Raw genomic sequence first — 18,911 nt, forward strand, 5'->3', positions numbered from 1 at the left:
ACAGGTTTGCTATGAAAAAATCCCGTCGTTGCGAGTATCTGTTGAGACAACCCCCTGGCGAAACACAGCCATTGTGAGGAATAGTGAAAAACGAGCATCCATTCGCGCACAATTACAACGGTATATAAATGTACAGATCTCAGCTGCTCGATGCGACTCGTCGAACGTACGAAGAGAAGAATCCAACAGGCCGATCGAGGAGGGGGATTGGGGAAAGCAAAGCATGAGAACTAGTGTACAAGGGGTTTCATCCACGTGACTCCACGTATGAGTATTTTGGGTTGTCGCAGCTTTGATAGTGGTGAGATGGTAGGTGATGTGTTACTCATCCGCCACGCCATGCGCTACGGCAGCCTGAGCAGCCGCGCGAATGGCATCCGCAGTGAGTGCGTCGGTCAAGCCTCCGCCAGCGCTGTCCTTGTCCGCATCAGCCGGCGGGGTCTCGGGTAATGACGAGTGGACCAGCTGCTTGTACAGCGTTTCCGACACGACCGATTCGATCGTCTGCAGAGCTGCTGCGCTGACCGCTGGATCCAGATCCGTCGTCGTCTGAGACTCTCCACCAGCTGCTGCAGACGTGTCGTCGGTCGGGCCGGACGAGGAGAGGGATTGAGAGGTGAGCAACCCACCGTCGACTGCTGCGCTGCCGTTGGTGCTTCCGATCGTGGCTGCGATGGCTCGACTGATCGCGTCGGATACGGGAAGCGAGAGACTGTCTGCGTCGAGGAGTGGAGCCGAGGCGGACGCTTGTGCGATGGCGTCGAGTGCGATGGAGACTGCGATCGAGTGAGCGGGGTCCGTCGAGCCGGTCGCAGCGGGCGCAGGCGTGGATGAGCCTTCGTTGCCCACGGCGCCGTTGGCAGCTTCGGCCTTCTTGTCACTTGCCTCGTCAGACTCGCTTTTCCCAAGAACCGGGCCAGGCGCGGGCATGGCGACCTCGACTTCTTCCGCCTTGGCAGGCGAGGCCGACTTTGCGACTGGTGTTGCGCCAACTGCCGGGCTTTGCGTCGCCGAAGCAGATAAAGGGCTCGCACTCGACGACGACGTCGTTGCAGATGGCACTACTACAGCATTCGGCGTTCCCGTAGACGCAGCAACCGCAGCAGCAGCCGCAGCTTTGGCAGCCTCTTCCTCCTTGCGTTTCTTGCTGTTCTTTCGATGCACGCCCGGAAGACTCCCGCCTCCGCCACCTCGGCTCTTGGGAACAATCGTCGGATCGCCCGTCGGCTCGATGAACTCGACCTCTCCATCTTTGCCCTTCTTCTTCTTGCGACGTGTCAGCGAGCGTGCATACCGCAGACCACAGGCGTTGCACAGCGTCTTGTGTCCGGATGGTCCTCGACGCCATTCCGGACTGTTGACTTTGCCGCAGCCGGTGCATGCCTTGTCGGAACCAGGAGCATAGTCGCCGGTAGGTGCAGCAGAAGGCGAGGCAGGGGAGACACCATTTGCGTGTCCGTTTGCTGCTTTCTGTACAGGCGTGCTGCTCTTACGCTCGGGTGCCGGTCGAACGGTGTTGGTCGGTGTGGCAGGCGCCTTGACAGGCGCATTGGTGTACAGATTGATCCCGCCGCCTTCGGACTTGATCGCAGGTCTTTGATGCTGGGAGACGGCCGGGCGAGGCGTGTTCCCGTTGGCCGCCTTGGAGGAATGACCGTTGGACTGCCCTGCATGGCCATCGTGTAACGCATAGAAGCGATCTTGCGGCTTTGCCGTCGGTGATGCTGCCGAGGACGGAACTGGTGCGACCGTCTTGGGCTGGGTATGTGTCGGGAGCTTGCTGAGGTTGGAACCAGCGTTTGCCGGTCCTTCCGACACACCCTCGTTCTCCGTTCGCTGCCTTTTACTCGGAGAATGACCAGCTCCTGCATCTTCTGCCTTGCGTCTTTCTGTCTGCGCTTGCGATACGAGCTCGGAGTCTGGCGGCGGCAGTGCTTGCTGAAATGTGGTGTGAAAGCAAGCTAAAATGACACCGCCGTAAGGAATGAGAACGCTCTCGATGCTGCGAACTTTACCCTCTGTAGTCAAGGTGTGCTTGGCGCGGAAGCGCCGTGTGCAGCTGGTGTTGGCGTCCGACAATGAGGAAGAGCCGGGTGCGATCGAGACGCCTCGTGCGAGACGCGCAAAATCATCGGCAAAGTAGGATCCGTCCTCGAAGGCGGTGGTATCTGACCGTGCCAACACATCGGCGTCGACGTCAGACGAGAAAAGGCGAGGAGGCGGCCAACTTAGCAGCACCTTGCTATCCTCGCCTGCCTCGATGACCTGGAAAACGTGATCGGGTCCAGAGGCAGAGAAGGCTTCCCTCGGCGTAGCCTTGACCTGCTTCCAGATGGTATCGCACTGGTGCTGCGTAAAGCTGCCCGTTGGGGTGCCGCACCAATTCGTCCAGTCGGACTTGTTCTGCTCGTCGTTGTCCTCGGCTGCCTTGTCGATGATGGCGTGGAAGAAGCAAAGCAACATTCCATCGCCGATCCAATTGATGATGATGTCAATCGCCACGAAGCTGTCGTCCTCGACATACCGGTCCGCCTCAGGATCCCGAGGAGGGTTGATGGCACCGAGCAGCTCGCGAATGTGCGGGATGCGTGAATAGCGGCAACGCGTGACGCTGCCGAACAGAGTGCGACTCTCGACAATCCTCTGCATGTCGTCAATCACGCGGTCGCGCTCTTCCGGGTGAACGTAGTCGTAGAAGTCAGAACCGACCATCGAAGCCGATTGTTGGTCCAAGTGTTGTTGCAGGACGGGATCGAGATACACGAACTGGAGCTTGTCTCCTGTTGGGCCGTTTCCCTTGGAATAATCTGCTGACAGCAAGGCCCAGTAACATCGAGTTTTGCCAAGCTCCACTCGTGGTTCAAGCTGAGGAGGAACACTATCTCGTGAGGATGCAGGGCGCCCTGCGAGTGTCCGCTTGCCAATACTTAGAGGAAACGGCGTTTGGTCATCGGAGTATCTGCGGCACTGGTCGTGAAGGGCAGCTCGAGCTCCGGTCATGACAGATGTGTCTGCAGAAGTGCCGTTGATATGCGTTTGCGTCGTGAGTGGTGTGGTTGCAGGATTTGAGCTGCCTCGCAACAAGTCCTCTTCTGAAGCATGGCTGATCTGCTGTTGCTGAGCATGGACAGAGGCAGCGGCAGCGGCGACAAGATACGAGTCGAGATCGTCCGTCCTATCTGCACCGTCGTGAAGCGTGTGCTGCTGCTGCTGCTGCTGCTGTTGTCGTTCGAGCCCCTCTGAAGCGTGTGCTGCGGCAGCCATGGCAGCAGCAGCTGCAGCCGCTAAGGCAGCCTCGTCGGGTATTTGGATTGATGCCATCTCGTCGTCGGCACTGGGCAGCGGAGGCGTTGATGGTCTTTGATGAATGTCCCGTGTTGTCTGCTCATGGTCAACCAAATCCTTTGAGGAGATTTGCTCTGCTGCCGAGTCTGAAGCCGAATCGACGAGCATGTCGTCGGCCATGTCTACTGTCATGGTAGACTGGAGCGGTTGAACGGTGTTGTGACGGGTCCGTCAACCCTGTGAGAAGACAATGTGCCGATGGAGCAAGCAAAGCGAGCTGAGGACTGGTTCGAGAAAAGATGTACGACGAATGGGCGCTCGATGCTTGTCGGCCTTAGGCATATGCTACAATTGATGGAAGAGGCCTTTAGCGATGAGATGCATCCGCGATATCGTAGCGGCTCGACTTCCACTGCTTTGCGCAGTCGTCCTCCGTTTTCGGTGTGGAGCTTAGCCCGTGGTGTTGCCGTCAAAGACCGACCGGTCAATGACGGTGAAGAGGCAGATGGCCCGCACGCCGGTTGCGACGGCGAGGTTACGAAGAGAAGAAAGGAGGATCCGTCGCGCGCGAGCGGAAGGGGGCCGACTTTCCGCGTCGAAGCACTGGGGCTTGGCCTATGCCGAAAGGTGCGAGCGGCGAATTTCCCGATGGCCTCAGCTGAATTGAGGTGGAGTTCCGAATAATGCGGGGGAGTGATCGTGACGAGAGATCGAGAGAGTGATCAGCATGACCACTTTGTTACAAGCCTCGAAGAAAAGAAAGTGTTTGCATACTGTGCATGGTCTGCATTTCTTCTTAGGCAGCACCCTTGGGCACGCACGCTCAGGGTCACGCCCTCACGAGCCAAAGCCAATCCATTCACTCTCAATAAATTTTCTTCTTAGCCATTCCTTGCCTCAGCCAAAGGCATGCGCGGCCTCCGCCAGTGCCAATAGCTGCCGAGAGAAAAAGAAAGGTTCAAAAGCGGGGTGAAGCGAATTCTAGCGCTTTTCATCGGGCCGATGGAGTCCGACCGCACTCGTGGATTATCGGCGATCTGGAAGTTTTCGCGGAACTGGTGCTTCGCCATTTTGACATTTTGCTTGGACCGAAAAAGTTCCAACAGGCGTGACCTTCTCATGGTTCCGTTCCAACCTTCGCTGTCACGACGCATCACCATCACTATTCACTGACGCATCGAAGCCGTTCAGAACGACGAACAGCGAGGACAGCGAGGAGGCGCAGCTTTGACAGAAGGGTTCGCAGATCTCGGAAGCTTCCGATTGGGTGGACCGACCATGGCCTCGACCTCCACTTCTACGCCATCGGCGCAACCGACATCCTCGACCTCGAACGTAGCTTCGAGCTCGCGAATGCACAAGCGCAGCGATGCGTTCATCAAGGCAGGTGACCTCGTCATCGTGTTCGCATCAAGAGACAAGACACCGATGCCGCTCACGGTGACGCCGGGCGAGCACGTCTCCAACATGTTTGGTCACTTTCCTCACGACGACATGGTGGGGATGCCGTATGGCAGCAAGATGATTTCCAAGAACGGTCGAGGATACATCTATCTGCTCCGACCGACCCCAGAACTGTGGACACTAGCATTGCCGCATCGTACGCAGATCCTCTACTCGCCCGACATGTCGTTCATCTCGATGAAGCTCAACATGGGTCCTGGAAGCCGTGTCATCGAGGCAGGCACGGGGTCGGGAAGTTTTAGCCACGTCATTGCTCGCACGGTCGGACGCGCCAATGTCGGCTCAAAGTCGAGCTCGGCCAGCAATGGAGAGGCTCAAGGCCGATCGGACGGAATGCAAGTGCCGAGAAACTGGCAAGGACTGCCCAACCATTTGCAGCAGAATCTGTCTCGCGGTAGGGGCCAACCGCGCGACACGGAGGATGTCGCTCCCGATGCGGCCGAATCCTCGACCTCCAACTCACCAACAACAGAAGTAGTCTCTGCTCAAGCAGACTCGGCGTCGACGCAAAAACCTGACACGGACCCTCACGTCCCCAAAGAGGATGGCAGGTTGTGGAGCTTCGAGTTTCACGAGCCACGAGCCGACAAAGCGAGAGCCGAATTCGCCGCACACGGCATGGATAAGGTCATCGTGCTCAACCACCGCAATGTCTGCAAGGACGGCTTCGGCCTCACCGATGCCGCTGATTCCGTTTTCCTGGACCTTCCGGCACCTTGGGAAGCCATCGGACACGCCACCAAGGCGTTGCGGCGCGACACTGTGACGCGCATATGCTGCTTTTCTCCGTGCATCGAGCAGGTGCTCAAGACGGTCTCTGCTCTCAACGAGCACGGCTTCACCGACGTCGAGACGTTCGAGTCGCTCGTTCGCACCCACGAGAGTCACTCTGCCGCCGGTCCTGAGGTTAGCATCGACGAGGCCATCAACCGCATTCGCGTGGTGGAGAAACGCAAGGAGGCGAGACGACTCATTCAAATTGAAAAGGCGCGCAGCGCAAAGGCACAGGCTGAAGGCAAGCAAGAAGGTGGCGATACCCTTGATGATGCTGATGATGACGACGGCGACGCTAGCATGGCAGACAACGCTGCTTCCGAGAGCGTCTCGACGGACAGCTCTCTGAAGCGCAAAACCGATCAAGGCGAGCAAGACGGCGGTCTCGTCCCAGCAACCACGCAAACACAAGGTACCGCCGATACCAACGATTCGTATCAGCGTGGCGTACAAGAAGGCATCGCAGTCACCAAAAAGAAGGCGCGCATGATGCAACAACAGACACATCAGAACCGGCCCATCCAGCCAGCCACCGTCTACTCGAGACCGTACCACGAGATGCGGGGACACACGAGCTACCTCACCTTTGCGACGCTTCTTCCGCGCGACATGACAGCCGGTCTTTGATCGACGGCTGAAGGGCTGAACGTATATCACCGGTGAAATCATGTCATTTGCATTACATTAAATCTAATCGCGAGCACACGCTCGAAACTTGATACATTATCTCGCTCCTCACTGCTCCGCATTGAGCTTCTTCTGAAAGAACGCCCTGACATCTTCCTCGCGCACCACCTTGCCCGTGCCCGCAAACGGCTTGAGATGCTCCCACAGCGCATCCCGGAACTTGCTGTACGCATGAAGCGAGTTGATCATCTTCTCCCTCGGCATGGAACGCAGTGCTGCCATGCCTAGATCGTAGGTCGACGAAGTGACCGAAGCTGCATCGTCTTCGCGTACGGATGCTTGAGGGTCGGAGGGCGGCGCGTATGTTTCTTCTGCGTCCAGTACGTGTGGCAGGTGGGCCCATCTGGGGAGGCATGTGGTGCAGCGGCAGATGCGATCCCGGAAATCTTCGCTGAGAAAAATGTCGTATCGATGTTGCGCACCGCTTGCCGTGGAAGGTTCACTCAAGGCTGGTGTCCATTCGTCGACCTTTGAGTCGGGAAGCGAGGAGACCACTGCGAGCGCCTCCGGTAGCGTGCATGTCGTCTGTTCGCCCGTGACTTCCGCGATGGGGATGCTTGGTTCTGAAGCTTCAGCCTCAATCTTGGCCCGCTTGGATTCGCTTTCATCGACATCCTCGTCCGCACGTCGCTTGCCATCCCGTTTCTCGTCATTCCCGATCGTCGAGCTGGTGGATTGAAGCGGCGCCTCCGGCTCGCCTTTCACGGGCGCGGCAGCTGCATCCGCCGCTGAAGATCCTTCCATCATCTCCGAGGCAGTAGCCATCGTCGACCGTGCCAGATCCGCTACCGAGGACAGCAGAGCTCCATCGGCGGCAGCAGCTACATCGTCCTGCGTGAGAGCCCGTTCCTGTTCCACCGCGAGCCCAAAGATCTGCCAACTGCGGCCATCCTTGTAGGGTCCGCCTCCCTCCCTCAGCTCTTCTTGGGTAGGCACCTGAATTTTAGCGATGGCATCGTGATGCGCGATCTCAATTACATCGCTACTAGGTGCGAGGACCATCCAGCCCTTGGCTCCCGCGTAGTGTCGGAGTATGTCGTTGCCTGGCTTTCGGACACAGGCGTCGCAGATCATGAGGTCGAACAGATCGTGGTCGATGAGGGGCGGCTCTGCTTCTGGATTGGGTCGGTCGGCGCTCGACGTTTGCGCCGTTGAACTTTTGACAGCGTCGTCAGTCAGATTGCCCGCAGCATTGGGCCGCAATGAGGTGCAACTTTCGTGGAGCCACTCTTCACAGACGATGCACTGGAACATGGTCTCGTCCTCCTTCTCCGGATCGTACGTCTGGCCCCTTTCGCAGTAGCAAAAGCCGCCGTCGAAGTTGTGATTGTAGGTGTTTGCATCGTTCTGCGGGTTGAAACCAGGTTTGCGCAAGCTGCACGGTTGGGCACCTTCGGGATAAGCGAGCTGCTCAGTGAGTCGAGTGAGTCGATTTGCGTGATTCGGCTCCGTCTGACGGTACAGGTTGGGAGTGCCGCAGTCGCAGCGGAACTTGCGCTTGTTGAACAGCTCGACCAGCTCGTGATCAGCGTGACAAGAAACGCTGCAGCCAGCACAGACGCCTCCGCCGCCGCACGTTTTGCAGGCATAGACGGGTTGACGAATGTAGCCTCGCTCGTGGGTGCAAGTGTCGAACTGGAACGGGATCGCCTCGTTTGCCTGCGCTTCGAGTTTGGACTGTTGGGCGATGAGATCGGCTGCGGTGAATCCGAGCTCGTCCTCGGGCAAGTTGGGTGCGGGCAGCGATGGATCGGGTAGTTGTGCTGATGACGAGGATTGTGGGTTGGCGCTGCTTGACGATGCGGCGGAAGAAGAGGCGGACGCCTTGTTTTCCTCGCTCATGGTGAAGTGAGAAGTGTGGCTGTGGATCTGTCCTTGGTCCGGTGAACGGCGATGGAGATGCAGAAGATGGTGGAGCGCTTGGAGCAGGAAGGAGGAGTTGCGCAGCTTGGCGTGTCGTTTGACAGCCGAGTCGAATTTACACGTCGTGCGTACGCGACTCGTCTCTGCCCCTTCAACCGTGTCATTGTACTTGGCTTTTGACAGCTCGCTCTCGGACCATGATCGGCAGCTGACAGATCCCGTGCAGCTTCTTCGATCTCTTGCGAAGCTACCACTAGACTTTTACGACTGTCGTACAAGCAAAGCCACCCAAAGGGGAATCTCAGCATTCGCTGTGTGTCAGGAGTCAAGGAGGCGCAGAGACAGCCAATGAATAAGTTATGAAGCCGTGTTCGGGTCGCATGCAAAATTGGACCCTGAAGACGCTCGACTCGTTGCTCAACCGCCTTGGAGCTGCAATTTTGCCGGTCCTTCAAATGCTGTGAAAGCCCGAGAGCCTTGAACTGCAGCTGCACCCTTGCTTGCCTCCATCCATCTTGATTGCCGTCATACGCACTTGTGTTCGTTCTAAGTCCAAACGATGGCCTCACGACAGCAATCTGCACGCCTCGGTCGTCATTGGCTCGCTGTTGCCTCCCTCCTGCTTACGCTGTGCAGTCTCGGTTCCTTGGCGTGGGAGACCAAGGATCAAGCTCTCGAGCAGGCCGTCAAGCTGCTTCGCGATCCGAGCCATTTCGGCGTCTCCACCTTATCGACCAAGTATCCCGATGACCACCCTGTCGCTGACTTGGCTGGCAGCGTCATTTCCGGACCCGAGTACTTTGCGCCTTGTTCGACCGAGACGGGCTCCCTCCTCTACCTCGGCTTGACCGTCTCGCAGTCGTGGAGGAACGTGCTGAACAGCGAGCGAAAGAATGCCACCGTCAGCATAGCATCCAGCACGAATCCTGACGTAGTGGATCCACGTCATGCATCTAAGCGCCATCCGCATCACTGGCCGAGCGATCGACCTTCTTGGAGACGCGGCATGCCGTCCAAAGGGCGCGTCACCCTGTTTGGCCACTTCGAGCTTCTCAACGTCACCCAGCATCCAGAAAAGGCCAAGGCAGCGCTGAGCTGCTACCTTGATCGACATCCCGATGCCAGCCACTGGGCGCCCAACGCCACCGAGTCTCCGCACGTGCCCTTCTGGGCCACCTTCAACGTCGACAAGGTCTACTGGGTCGGAGGGTTTGGGGACGAGCACTACATCGGCTGGTTCGATAGCGCCGAGTGGAACACGGCGTGGAAATCTCATTCAATCCTCGCACCCGCGCCTCTCACCGAAGACCAAATTTTAGCGATAGACGAGGACCATCCGGACAGTCCGCAACCCTTCTCGTCCTCTGCGTCTGCCGAGTCGATCGCTTCACATTCTCCCACGGATCCGCGTCCAGCCCTTGTTTTCCAGTGAGACCTCTTCAATACCCACGTTCAATGTGCAATCAGAACAGCAAACCCCACACGATCTTTGTGAAGAGGTTGACAGTGCAGCAGCCTCTTCATCCGAGGAGCTGTGATGCTTGGTCCTTCGAAGTGCATCGTGAAAGGTCATTTGGCGAACATTGTGTTAGACCTAAGCTCTCAGATGAAAGACTGTAAAATTCGATTTATGGCTGAGTCAAGAAGCTGAATTTCAAGTTCTTCAAGTCACCCGACCTGGAGTAGGGCTCATATACGCGCGCCTCTTGACGCGTCCAGCGGAGACCAACACTTTCAAGGTGACAAAAAGGAAAGAAGAGGGGGGAAAAAGCTGCGTGTGGGTTGCATCTGCATCGTTCATTGCGAAGAGGCCCGAGAGAGAGCGTGTGTGTGTGCATGAGCAAGCACATGCTGCTGAGTCGGGCAGTCCACAGAGCAGGCTTGGCCACGCCACTCACCAAACTAGCAGCGCTCGAGTTGCATTTTGCATCCTTCCTTCATCCCTCCTTCGATCTCATCACACCTTCTCCTAGCTCGGCATCCGTAGCTCGCGACGCTTTCGCACCTATACCCACTACATCAACAGACTGGCTAGCTCTGTCTTTAGCCGCTGCATCCTCTCTGACACATAAAAGCAGGTCAATTGGGTCGACCCTTCCGTCTTCTACTGCCCTTCCATCCAGCTCCTAGACCGGAGTTCCGCTTTCTGCGTTCCCACCTTCTATTGCAACATGTCGCAAAGCAATCAGGATCCCGCTCAGATCGGCGAGGATGACGTGGGCGAGGCTTTCGGACCTCTGCCAGTTGGCAAGCTCGAGGTAAGTTGATCCGGACGCGCATCACACGATTCTGAACCCCGACCTGGACCTGACCCCGCTTGCGCCCATTGCTTGTGTCGATTTGCTTCTCTATTAGGACTTTGGCATCTCGAGCTCCGACTGCAAGAAGCTGGCTGAGGCGGGCTACAACACCGTCGAAAGCATTGCCTTTACACCCAAGAAGCAGCTGCTGCTCGTCAAGGGTATTTCCGAAGCAAAGGCGGACAAGATCCTCGCCGAGGCGGCCAAGCTGGTGCCCATGGGATTCACCACCGCCACCGAATTTCACGCGCGCCGAAACGAGCTCATTTCTATCACCACTGGATCCAAGAACCTCGACGCCATCCTGGGTGGAGGCATGGAGACCGGAAGCATCACCGAGCTGTACGGCGAGTTCAGGACGGGAAAGAGTCAGCTTTGCCACACGTTGGCCGTGACATGTCAGCTACCTGTTGACATGGGAGGCGGAGAGGGCAAGTGCCTCTACATTGACACCGAGGGTACCTTCCGACCCGTGCGTCTCCTGGCCGTGGCGGAGCGATACGGTCTCAACGGCGAGGAGGTGCTCGACAACGTCGCGTACGCGCGAGCCTACAACGCAGACCACCAGCTGCAGCTTCTCATGCAGGCTTCCGCCATGATGGCCGAATCGCGCTTCTCGCTGCTCATCGTCGACTCGCTCACATCGCTCTACCGTACCGATTTCTCCGGTCGTGGCGAGCTGTCGGCTCGACAGATGCACCTGGCCAAGTTCCTGCGAGGCCTCATGCGATTGGCCGACGAGTTTGGTGTAGCCGTCGTCATCACCAACCAGGTTGTGGCTCAAGTGGACGGAGCTACCGCGTTCACCGCCGATGCCAAGAAGCCGATCGGAGGCAACATTGTCGCACACGCATCCACCACGCGCCTGTCGCTGCGCAAAGGACGCGGCAATCAGCGTATCTGCCGTATCGCCGACTCGCCGTGTCTTCCTGAAGCGGACGCTGTCTTTTCGATCGGCCCCGAGGGTATCATCGACCCCGTCGATTGATCAGACTCTCTGAGACTTGATCCACTTGCTTGCTGCCGTTGTCCTGCATGTTTCTGTCGCATTGTACCATTATCATCCCGTTCCAGCCGCCGCAATTGTCGCATGTCTGCAGTTACGCACCAGAACAAGCTCGCGCACCACACGTTTGAGGTTGACGTGCTGAGCCTCGACGGTCGAGTAAAAGACACGCAGAGGCACAAATGAAGCCGTCTGGCTTTATGTGAGAACGTTTGATTCCAGGCAACGATCTGCGTTGAGCTGACGACGGCGCGCACCTTTGACACTCTGCCTCCGGCCCACCTCGGACATTCTCACACACTTGACAGTATATTGACGTCTATGTGATTGTCGAAGGTCGGAGCTACGGGCAAGCAAGGGAGAAGTAGTGAGCAGAAGAGAACATTCGAGCTTCACAAAGGTGCTCACTGGAAGGGAAGGCTATCGTACGAGTGAAGCATGGCTTGTGTCGTCACTGTCTTTGTAACTCAAAGCTGCAATCTGACATGACGAAGGCTTTCGAAAAATCCGTTTCTGTGGCAAAGTGCGTGTGCTGTGACAACAACGAGTCCGAAGCTCGAGTGGCCAACGAGTCAGTCAAAGTCAATAATCCGTCAAAGCTTTGTGGCACTGGATGGCAGGCAGGCAGGCAACAGCGCAGTCCCTGTCTCGCTCTCACAGACCTGCACGCAATCTAGACACAGAGGGCTCTGCAGCGCAGATGCAGCAGCAGCAAGCTTTACCTCAGTGACATGCACTCAATCCGAGGCTCGGCTGTCGACTCATCCGTCCCCTTTGTACAGATTCCATCATTCCCACCATCATCGCACTACTATAAGCTCAAGCTTCGGCCCCCCTTTCCCTCTTCGATCCTCCCTTTCATATCTTCCGCCTCTCGGTCTCCAGCATAGTCGCGGTTCTCATTGGCCTCGCAACTCTTCTTGTTCAGTTCAGCAGCTCTCGACGCATCGACTCATTGCATAAAGTTGTCACCATCTTCCTGAACTTCTCAGAACTACGTCACAAGAGGTCATTGCATTACGCCAACAATCTCGTCCGAACGAGAAAGCGACCGCATCTCTAGCACAGCGCACACCACCGGTCATCGCTACTTGACTTGCGTCGACGAACATTCCCATCTTTTGCCTTGCGCGCTTTCATCACGTCGGGCTTCAGCTTTGCCACGGCGCTACAGCTTGCAACCTTTCTCCTGATCGCTCCTCCTCCCTTTGCCTTTGTCTTCTGGGACCAGCATGATCGCTGCAATGAGGCCAACACATGCGCACTCCACTGCGCCTTCCGTCCACTCAAGACCAAGTTCACGCAACTCATCCCACAACCCGTCATCCGCCGTCGCTTCGCCTTCTGCGCAATCCAAGAACGTCAAGCTTGCCGCCAAAGCTGCATCCAACGTCTCAAACGGCGTCTCTGGCAAGAAGGCGTCAGCTGCTAAAAAGGCCGCCAAATCGCAACAGAACGCCGACGCAACCAAACCTAGTACCTCCTCACCCGTGCCTGGCCTCATCACGTTGACTAAGCCCATGTCTGACGAAATGCAAGCTTCCAAGCAGCAGCCCGCAAAAGCCAAGAAGGCGAAGGAAGCCAAATTTGCGGCCGATGAGGCCAACTCTACTCCTGTCAAGTCTTCACGTTCCAAGAAGTCAAAGACGTCTCCCAAAGCGGACGCCTCCGAGATGCTCCTCTCCAAATCCGCCCCTTCCGCCCCGCTCGCTCACGCTCACGCGCAACATCCTTCACAGAACAAGCACAACAACGACGCCGGCGACCAAGTTCCAGCCCTCACCTGGCAGCAAGAGATGTTTAGGAACACCTCCAAATCGAACGCCGATCTGTCGCACCAAGGCAACAGCTCCAAGCGCACCAACAAAAAGTCGACCAAGCACGATGGCAACTTGGCCCATCCACAACAGGTGCAGGACGGTCGGGACTCGCCTGCGCTGACCTGGCAGCAAGAGCTGCTCGGAGCCAAAAAGCGCGCAGGTCCCCATTTCGACGTCTTTGCCGATTCGCGTGACGTCGAGACCTTTGGAGCTGGCGATGGTGCTTCTCAAGGCAATGGTCAGGCCAATGGCAAAGCAAATAAGAGGCGCCCCAGAGCCGGCAGCTTTGGCTCTGGTGGCCAGAAGAATGGCAAGAGCGTCACCAAAGGTCGCGCTAATGACGTTCCCCTTCACATTGACGATCTCTTTGAGTCTGCAAAGGCAGATGGCATGGCCAAGTCCAAGTCTGCACAATCTCAGCGCATCCCTGGCGGGAACGGCAACGCTGCCCATCTACACACTCATTATCCTTCGCACGGTGCGCCCATTCACATTGCGCCGTCCACCCCGGTCAAGAAGGCCAACAACGCCAATAACGCCAATCAACAGCAGCATCACCCTGCCGTCGCAGCCGCCATCGCTTACGCGGGCCCCAACTTCCACAATTCGCCCTCCCCCGCCAGCTTGCCCGCTCCCAAGTTCCACAATCGACTCAGCAAGAACAGCTCTGAGCTTGATCGAGGCAGCATGCGTCCCTCGTCGCTTGCGACGGGCAGCAGCGGAGAATCGACCGGCAGCGATGACGAGATTGAGGAGCTGACTCGCGGTGTGCGTGGCACCACTGCTCCAGCCGAAATGACGAGCACACCTTCGAAAGCGCCTGCTCCTGCTGCCATCCCCTCGCACAACATCGCTGCAGCCGAATCGCCTGCCGCCAAATCCAGCGTGCAGCCCGGCGCAACCGTCGAGAGCCTTCTTGCTCGCATGCTCGGAGGCGCCAGACTCAACTAAATGCCAGATGCGGCATTGGTCTACCATACTCTCACCCAAGGAACCGGCACTCTCTCGACTGGACGTCTCCCTTCTCTGCTATCTGCTGGCAGCTTTCCTCCCCGGATCCTTTTTTTCACGTCGCTTTCATCTCCGCCCAGTCCAGCTACGTTTCTCCAATAGGTCAGCGCGTCAAATTCTGAAGCGCCCTGGCCGCAAGTTGTCGATCTTGCTTCGCCCTTGGCTTGCTTGTTCGACGCTTGTCATGTTTTGGTTCTCACGCGCGTTTCTTCTAGAGCGCTCTTTCTAGTATAGGCACCATTTGGATATCTTCAACACGGCCACTCACTCTTTGACTCGGACCGGACCGTAGATTTCCTCATATTGTCTGCCACAGGATGGCTGTACGTTGTCGTTCGCATCGCATGTCGTCTTGTATCAGTACCGTATTGTACCTTTCCGAGACCAACGTCTCGCACCTCTACGGCGGCCGCCGTCAGCATTTACTGCTGCAACGCTCCAGCCTGCCAGCACTTCTCTTACCTCTTTTCGTCGCTGTGGCGAAGTTGGCGATTTCCTCGCCTCTCACCGACCTCAGTCCACCACGAACGATAAGCACCGCATTATTCGCCAAGCCAAAGTCGAATTGCCTTGCAACGGCATTCTCGACCGCGCTCACAAAGCGACCGTTCCACCAGCGCACCTCAATGCAAGATTTGACCATGGTCCCGGCGGGACTGGTCTCAACGCCTTCGCTAAACTGTCTCAACAGTTTCAATCGACACGCTCAAATGTCTCCCACCTGCCCGGCTCTCCGATTTGCGCCTCTGCGCGCACTGTCTCTAGCTTCCCCTCCTATCCGCTTCTCTCTGATCCGCTTTCCCTATCCTACCCTCGTCATCCATGTACGCTCATCACTCATGTACTAGTCCTCCGCATGGATCCTCACGCCGCTGTCGTCGGGGTGAGACCTTCCTGATCCCCTTTATCAATTCAACATCAATCCCTCCTCCGATTAGGCATGTGCTGCGAGATTCGACAGCGTTGGATAGAGAAAGGGCACTGTGCGGCGTAACATTGTAATGCTTCCAAAAACGCGCCTGTGGAGAGTCGCGCGGAAATGGGTGAGTGTGTCGCGTAAAGCGTTGGAACGGGAGTGTGTTGGTTTTGCAGCTCGACCTTGTTCTTCCTGACGACCTTCATTCCATCGACCTACCATATATCTGTGTGTCGCCAACGACGAAAGAGACAGTCAAGCCTACTATAACGAACAACACATCGAGAGTTTTTTTGGCAAGAACAATATGCCAAGAAAGTCGACAGGAGGGGTATCTGTGGGAGGTGGATCTCAACCTAGCACTCCTAAGTCGAGGAAATCCATCTCGACGGATTCACCGCTTCCGCTGAATCCTGATGTATCCATCACCACTACTTCCGCCAACGCTTCACTGTCAATCCCGACGACTTCAAAAGCTGTTCTCAAACAACAAGAAGTCGCACTTCGCGGGATTGAATCCTTCGAACTACCCCGTGGTCCTCTCATCAAATTCGCAAAAACCACCCTCCCCGACTCCATCACCTTGCGCAAAGACACCCAATCCGCCATCGTCCGTTCCGCTTCCGTCTTCATCAGCTACCTCACCTCCACCGCTCACGACAACGCCAAAGCCAAAAAAGGCAAGATCATAGGCGCCCAACACGTCATCGATGCACTACGAGACTTGGATTTTACCCACGAAGAGGTCAAGGAAATCAAGGATCATCTCAGAGCCTACAGAGAAGCAGCAGCAAAGAAGAAAGAGAAATCGAAAGAAAGCAAGGATGGAGCAACAGGGGAAGGAGAGAAGGATGGCGATCAGAGTTTGGTAGAGGATGCGTTGGAGGTGGAAGAAGAGTACGAGGAGGAGGCGGCAGAGCAGGAAGAGGACGACGAAGGCGCAGATCAGTTGATGGACGAAGACTGAACCTGATCACATTCACTTTCCATCTCACTGCAATCATACACACACTCACACACACATAAACCACCCAAACTGCCGCATCAAATCTGAGTCTCCCTTACCCCTCCCTAACAATCCCCACCTGAACCTCAATCCCCGCCCTCAACAACACATCAATCCACACCTTCTGCGTCTCACTCAACCTATCCCCCGGCCCCTTGACCTCCACAAACCGCACCACGCCATCCGCCACCCTCCAAATCACCAAATCCGGCATCCCCGAACTGCAGTGATCCCACTCCTCCACCAACATCTGGCAAACCACACTGATCGAATGACCCCCCAGACACTGCGCCACCTCCAACACGTCCTCTCTACTGAACAAATCCCAGCGACACCCCACCGCCCACGTCCTGTTCGCGCGTTCGCGCGCATCCACCTCGGCGATCAGATCCAACCCGCCCGTCCGTTCGATGTGGTCCAACCGCTCGCGGATCTGCCGGCTGCGCACGATGGCGAACGAATCGGACGCCAGATCGAGCGGAGCAGACTGGTAGGGCGTTTCGAAGGATCCCGCGATACCTTGGGCGAAGATCACGTCCCACATGACCAGCACGAAGATCATGGTCAGCAGCTTGCCCTCGCAGTGGTAGCCTTTGAAGCCTTGGAGGGCGTAGTGCTGGAGGCAGAGCTGCTCGACGTGACACGGTCGGTTGTCGAGCCCCCGCCAGACGCTGCGCATCGACCGACGCGTAGACGTCGAGACGGACGAGGGGGCTTCGCCTCCCGACATTATGGACAAAGCAGTGGGATCGGGTGCAGGTGCAGACAATTCATCCCAGGAGATGTCGTCCAGATCCTCCTTTTTCACCGTGATCGACTCAGTGGATGTGTCTTCAGCCACCGGCGTGGTCTCGCCTTTCACAGACGACTTGAAAGTCGAATCCTCGTCTTTCACTGCGCTGGCGCTATCCGCGAACGACTCGATCTTGACGCGTTTGAAGAGCGGTTTGCGGATCTCGAAGCCAGAAGAACTGCGTTTGACAGGTGAGCCTTTCGACGGACTGCTACTGCTGCTGCTCCTACTGCGCGAACCGGGTCTCGGCGGCGTGTTGCCCGCAGACCGAGGCTCGTCAGGCGACGTGGGCGGCGAGTTGCCCGTCTGCAAGAATTTCGACAGAGCCGTCATGGGCTCGTTCGTCCTCACGTCCGTCTCAGCCATGGAATCCAATCGGATACCCTTGAACTCGACCTCGGAGGTCTTCTTGAGCTTTGTATACGAGAAGTCGTGCTGCTCCGATTTAGGGATGCGCAGCTGCGACTCGAGCCTCGCGATTCGACGCTGTAGCGTATCGTGGTAGATGAGATGCGTGTCGGGATCCTGCATGCCTCGCACGCTGATCTCCAGCGCTTGACGCTTGCCCTTGCGCTGGTCATCCGAATACAGAGCAGTGATAAGCGCCAGCCGATCGTACCAGTCGCCACGACGTCCGCGTCGAAAGACCTTCTGATCGAGCAAAGCTTGCAGCACCTCCTTTTCTCGATCTCTTAGCTTGAATCTAGCGAGCACCGTGGCGCCTTTGTAGACGATACGGGTGAGCACCCAGCCCGGATGGAACCGCATGCGATGGTAGACCATCTTGTCGATGCCTTCGGGATGTGCTGTGACGCACTCCTCGACGCACGACTTCCATTCGTCCCAAACCGAGTTGAAGAGCGCGAGTGCGGCCTGAAAGTCGGCCTCGCTTTTGCCAAATTGTATGAGATACTCCATCTCGGCTTCGATGGCTAGAGCACGTTCGAAGGCGATGAGGTGATCTCGAGAGGGAAAGAGGAAGCTAGTGCGTCGGTAGTCGTATTTAGGATAGTTGCGGATGCGTGACCGCGAAAGGATGGCGGTGGTGAGTGCGGCGCTGCCGAGGAGGTTGCCGCGATAGTAGACGAGGGCGACACGATCTACAAGCGAGCGGACAGCGGGAAGCACCTGTACACAGCCACCTCCTAGGGCTTGAGAAAGTTCGTCCTTTAGCCGTGATGCCTGCGCCTGCGCCTTCTTGGGACTGGCAAAGTTCAGTGTGAGCTGACTGGAGCTGCCGGCTGTAGAGCCGTCATGAGGTTGGGTCTTCTTGGTTGGGCTCTTGAAGAGCATGGACTGCGATCGTGTGGCAGAAAGGGCAGCTACGATCTGCGCACGTGTAGTGCCGATCTTTGCGATGCCCAAATTCTTGGCAATGACTTTGAGCTCTTCGATAGTGAGCAGGGAGAGGGATTCGGCTATACCGCCTTGCATATCGCGTTGGGTCATGACGAAACGGTCTAGCCGTGGCTCGGTGTGCTGCGTTTCAGGCTGGATCTTGCTCACCAACGTGGCACCGTTGGCGGGTATGGAAGACTCGGCAAGCGGCTGCTTGTGCCGGTAGGTCGGGGTGCGTGGCAGGCCAGTCTCTTCGTCGAGCTTGAGCTGACGTTGAAGACCAGGGAGCGTGAGAATGGAATTCTCCTTGTCCGTGTCGAGGGCAAGATTGCGTCGGTCCTGCTCTTCGACCCTGGCAGTCTCTACTTTGGGACCTTGACTGGGCGGTGAGGAAATGAGAGTTGCGAGCTCGTCTGTTGCTGCCTTGAGATCTTGTACTTCAGAGCGGTAGGCCTCTAGCCGATCGAGACGATACCAAGTGTCCTTTTTGCGTTGCAGCAGACGCACGAAAAGGTAGCGTGCTGGGTAGGAGAGCATGAAGAAGGCGGAGAGGATGTCGAGCTCTGCGTTGGAGAAAAGGTAGGACTCGGACTCGAGGACGGCGCAGACCATCTGCTGGAAGAGTTCGGGATACATGGAAGAGCGAGA

The 18,911-nt window shown here is 57.0% G+C and overlaps 9 protein-coding genes across 9 annotated transcripts; 6 read left to right on the forward strand and 3 right to left on the reverse strand.

Moving 5' to 3' along the window:
* Positions 1-321: 321 nt before the first annotated feature.
* Positions 322-3,477, reverse strand: PHSY_006649 (hypothetical protein; the record flags this gene model as incomplete). Its single annotated transcript, XM_012337249.1, has 1 exon — positions 322-3,477. One exon carries the CDS (start codon positions 3,475-3,477, stop codon positions 322-324), a length of 3,156 nt encoding a protein of 1,051 aa, XP_012192639.1.
* Positions 3,478-3,543: 66 nt separating this feature from the next.
* Positions 3,544-3,969, forward strand: PHSY_006650 (acyltransferase; the record flags this gene model as incomplete). The annotated part of the gene is made up of 1 exon (XM_012337250.1): positions 3,544-3,969. The coding sequence occupies one exon, from the start codon at positions 3,544-3,546 to the stop codon at positions 3,967-3,969; it is 426 nt and encodes a 141-aa protein (XP_012192640.1).
* Positions 3,970-4,563: 594 nt separating this feature from the next.
* PHSY_006651 (hypothetical protein) lies at positions 4,564-6,150 on the forward strand (the record flags this gene model as incomplete). Its single annotated transcript, XM_012337251.1, has 1 exon — positions 4,564-6,150. The coding sequence occupies one exon, from the start codon at positions 4,564-4,566 to the stop codon at positions 6,148-6,150; it is 1,587 nt and encodes a 528-aa protein (XP_012192641.1).
* A 108-nt stretch (positions 6,151-6,258) lies between these two features.
* On the reverse strand, positions 6,259-8,052 carry PHSY_006652 (zinc finger protein Mlo2; the record flags this gene model as incomplete). The annotated part of the gene is made up of 1 exon (XM_012337252.1): positions 6,259-8,052. One exon carries the CDS (start codon positions 8,050-8,052, stop codon positions 6,259-6,261), a length of 1,794 nt encoding a protein of 597 aa, XP_012192642.1.
* A 580-nt stretch (positions 8,053-8,632) lies between these two features.
* On the forward strand, positions 8,633-9,505 carry PHSY_006653 (hypothetical protein; the record flags this gene model as incomplete). Its single annotated transcript, XM_012337253.1, has 1 exon — positions 8,633-9,505. The coding sequence occupies one exon, from the start codon at positions 8,633-8,635 to the stop codon at positions 9,503-9,505; it is 873 nt and encodes a 290-aa protein (XP_012192643.1).
* A 739-nt stretch (positions 9,506-10,244) lies between these two features.
* On the forward strand, positions 10,245-11,361 carry PHSY_006654 (DNA repair protein RAD51; the record flags this gene model as incomplete). Its single annotated transcript, XM_012337254.1, has 2 exons — positions 10,245-10,331; positions 10,429-11,361. 2 exons carry the CDS (start codon positions 10,245-10,247, stop codon positions 11,359-11,361), a joined length of 1,020 nt encoding a protein of 339 aa, XP_012192644.1.
* Positions 11,362-12,611: 1,250 nt separating this feature from the next.
* Positions 12,612-14,150, forward strand: PHSY_006655 (hypothetical protein; the record flags this gene model as incomplete). The annotated part of the gene is made up of 1 exon (XM_012337255.1): positions 12,612-14,150. The coding sequence occupies one exon, from the start codon at positions 12,612-12,614 to the stop codon at positions 14,148-14,150; it is 1,539 nt and encodes a 512-aa protein (XP_012192645.1).
* A 1,283-nt stretch (positions 14,151-15,433) lies between these two features.
* On the forward strand, positions 15,434-16,093 carry PHSY_006656 (potential histone-like transcription factor; the record flags this gene model as incomplete). Its single annotated transcript, XM_012337256.1, has 1 exon — positions 15,434-16,093. One exon carries the CDS (start codon positions 15,434-15,436, stop codon positions 16,091-16,093), a length of 660 nt encoding a protein of 219 aa, XP_012192646.1.
* A 94-nt stretch (positions 16,094-16,187) lies between these two features.
* Positions 16,188-18,899, reverse strand: PHSY_006657 (hypothetical protein; the record flags this gene model as incomplete). The annotated part of the gene is made up of 1 exon (XM_012337257.1): positions 16,188-18,899. One exon carries the CDS (start codon positions 18,897-18,899, stop codon positions 16,188-16,190), a length of 2,712 nt encoding a protein of 903 aa, XP_012192647.1.
* Between the last annotated feature and the right edge of the window lie 12 nt (positions 18,900-18,911).

The sequence above is a fragment of the Pseudozyma hubeiensis genome (assembly GCF_000403515.1).
Source record: "Pseudozyma hubeiensis SY62 DNA, scaffold: PHS59, whole genome shotgun sequence".
Classification (NCBI taxonomy): Eukaryota; Fungi; Basidiomycota; class Ustilaginomycetes; order Ustilaginales; family Ustilaginaceae; genus Pseudozyma; species Pseudozyma hubeiensis.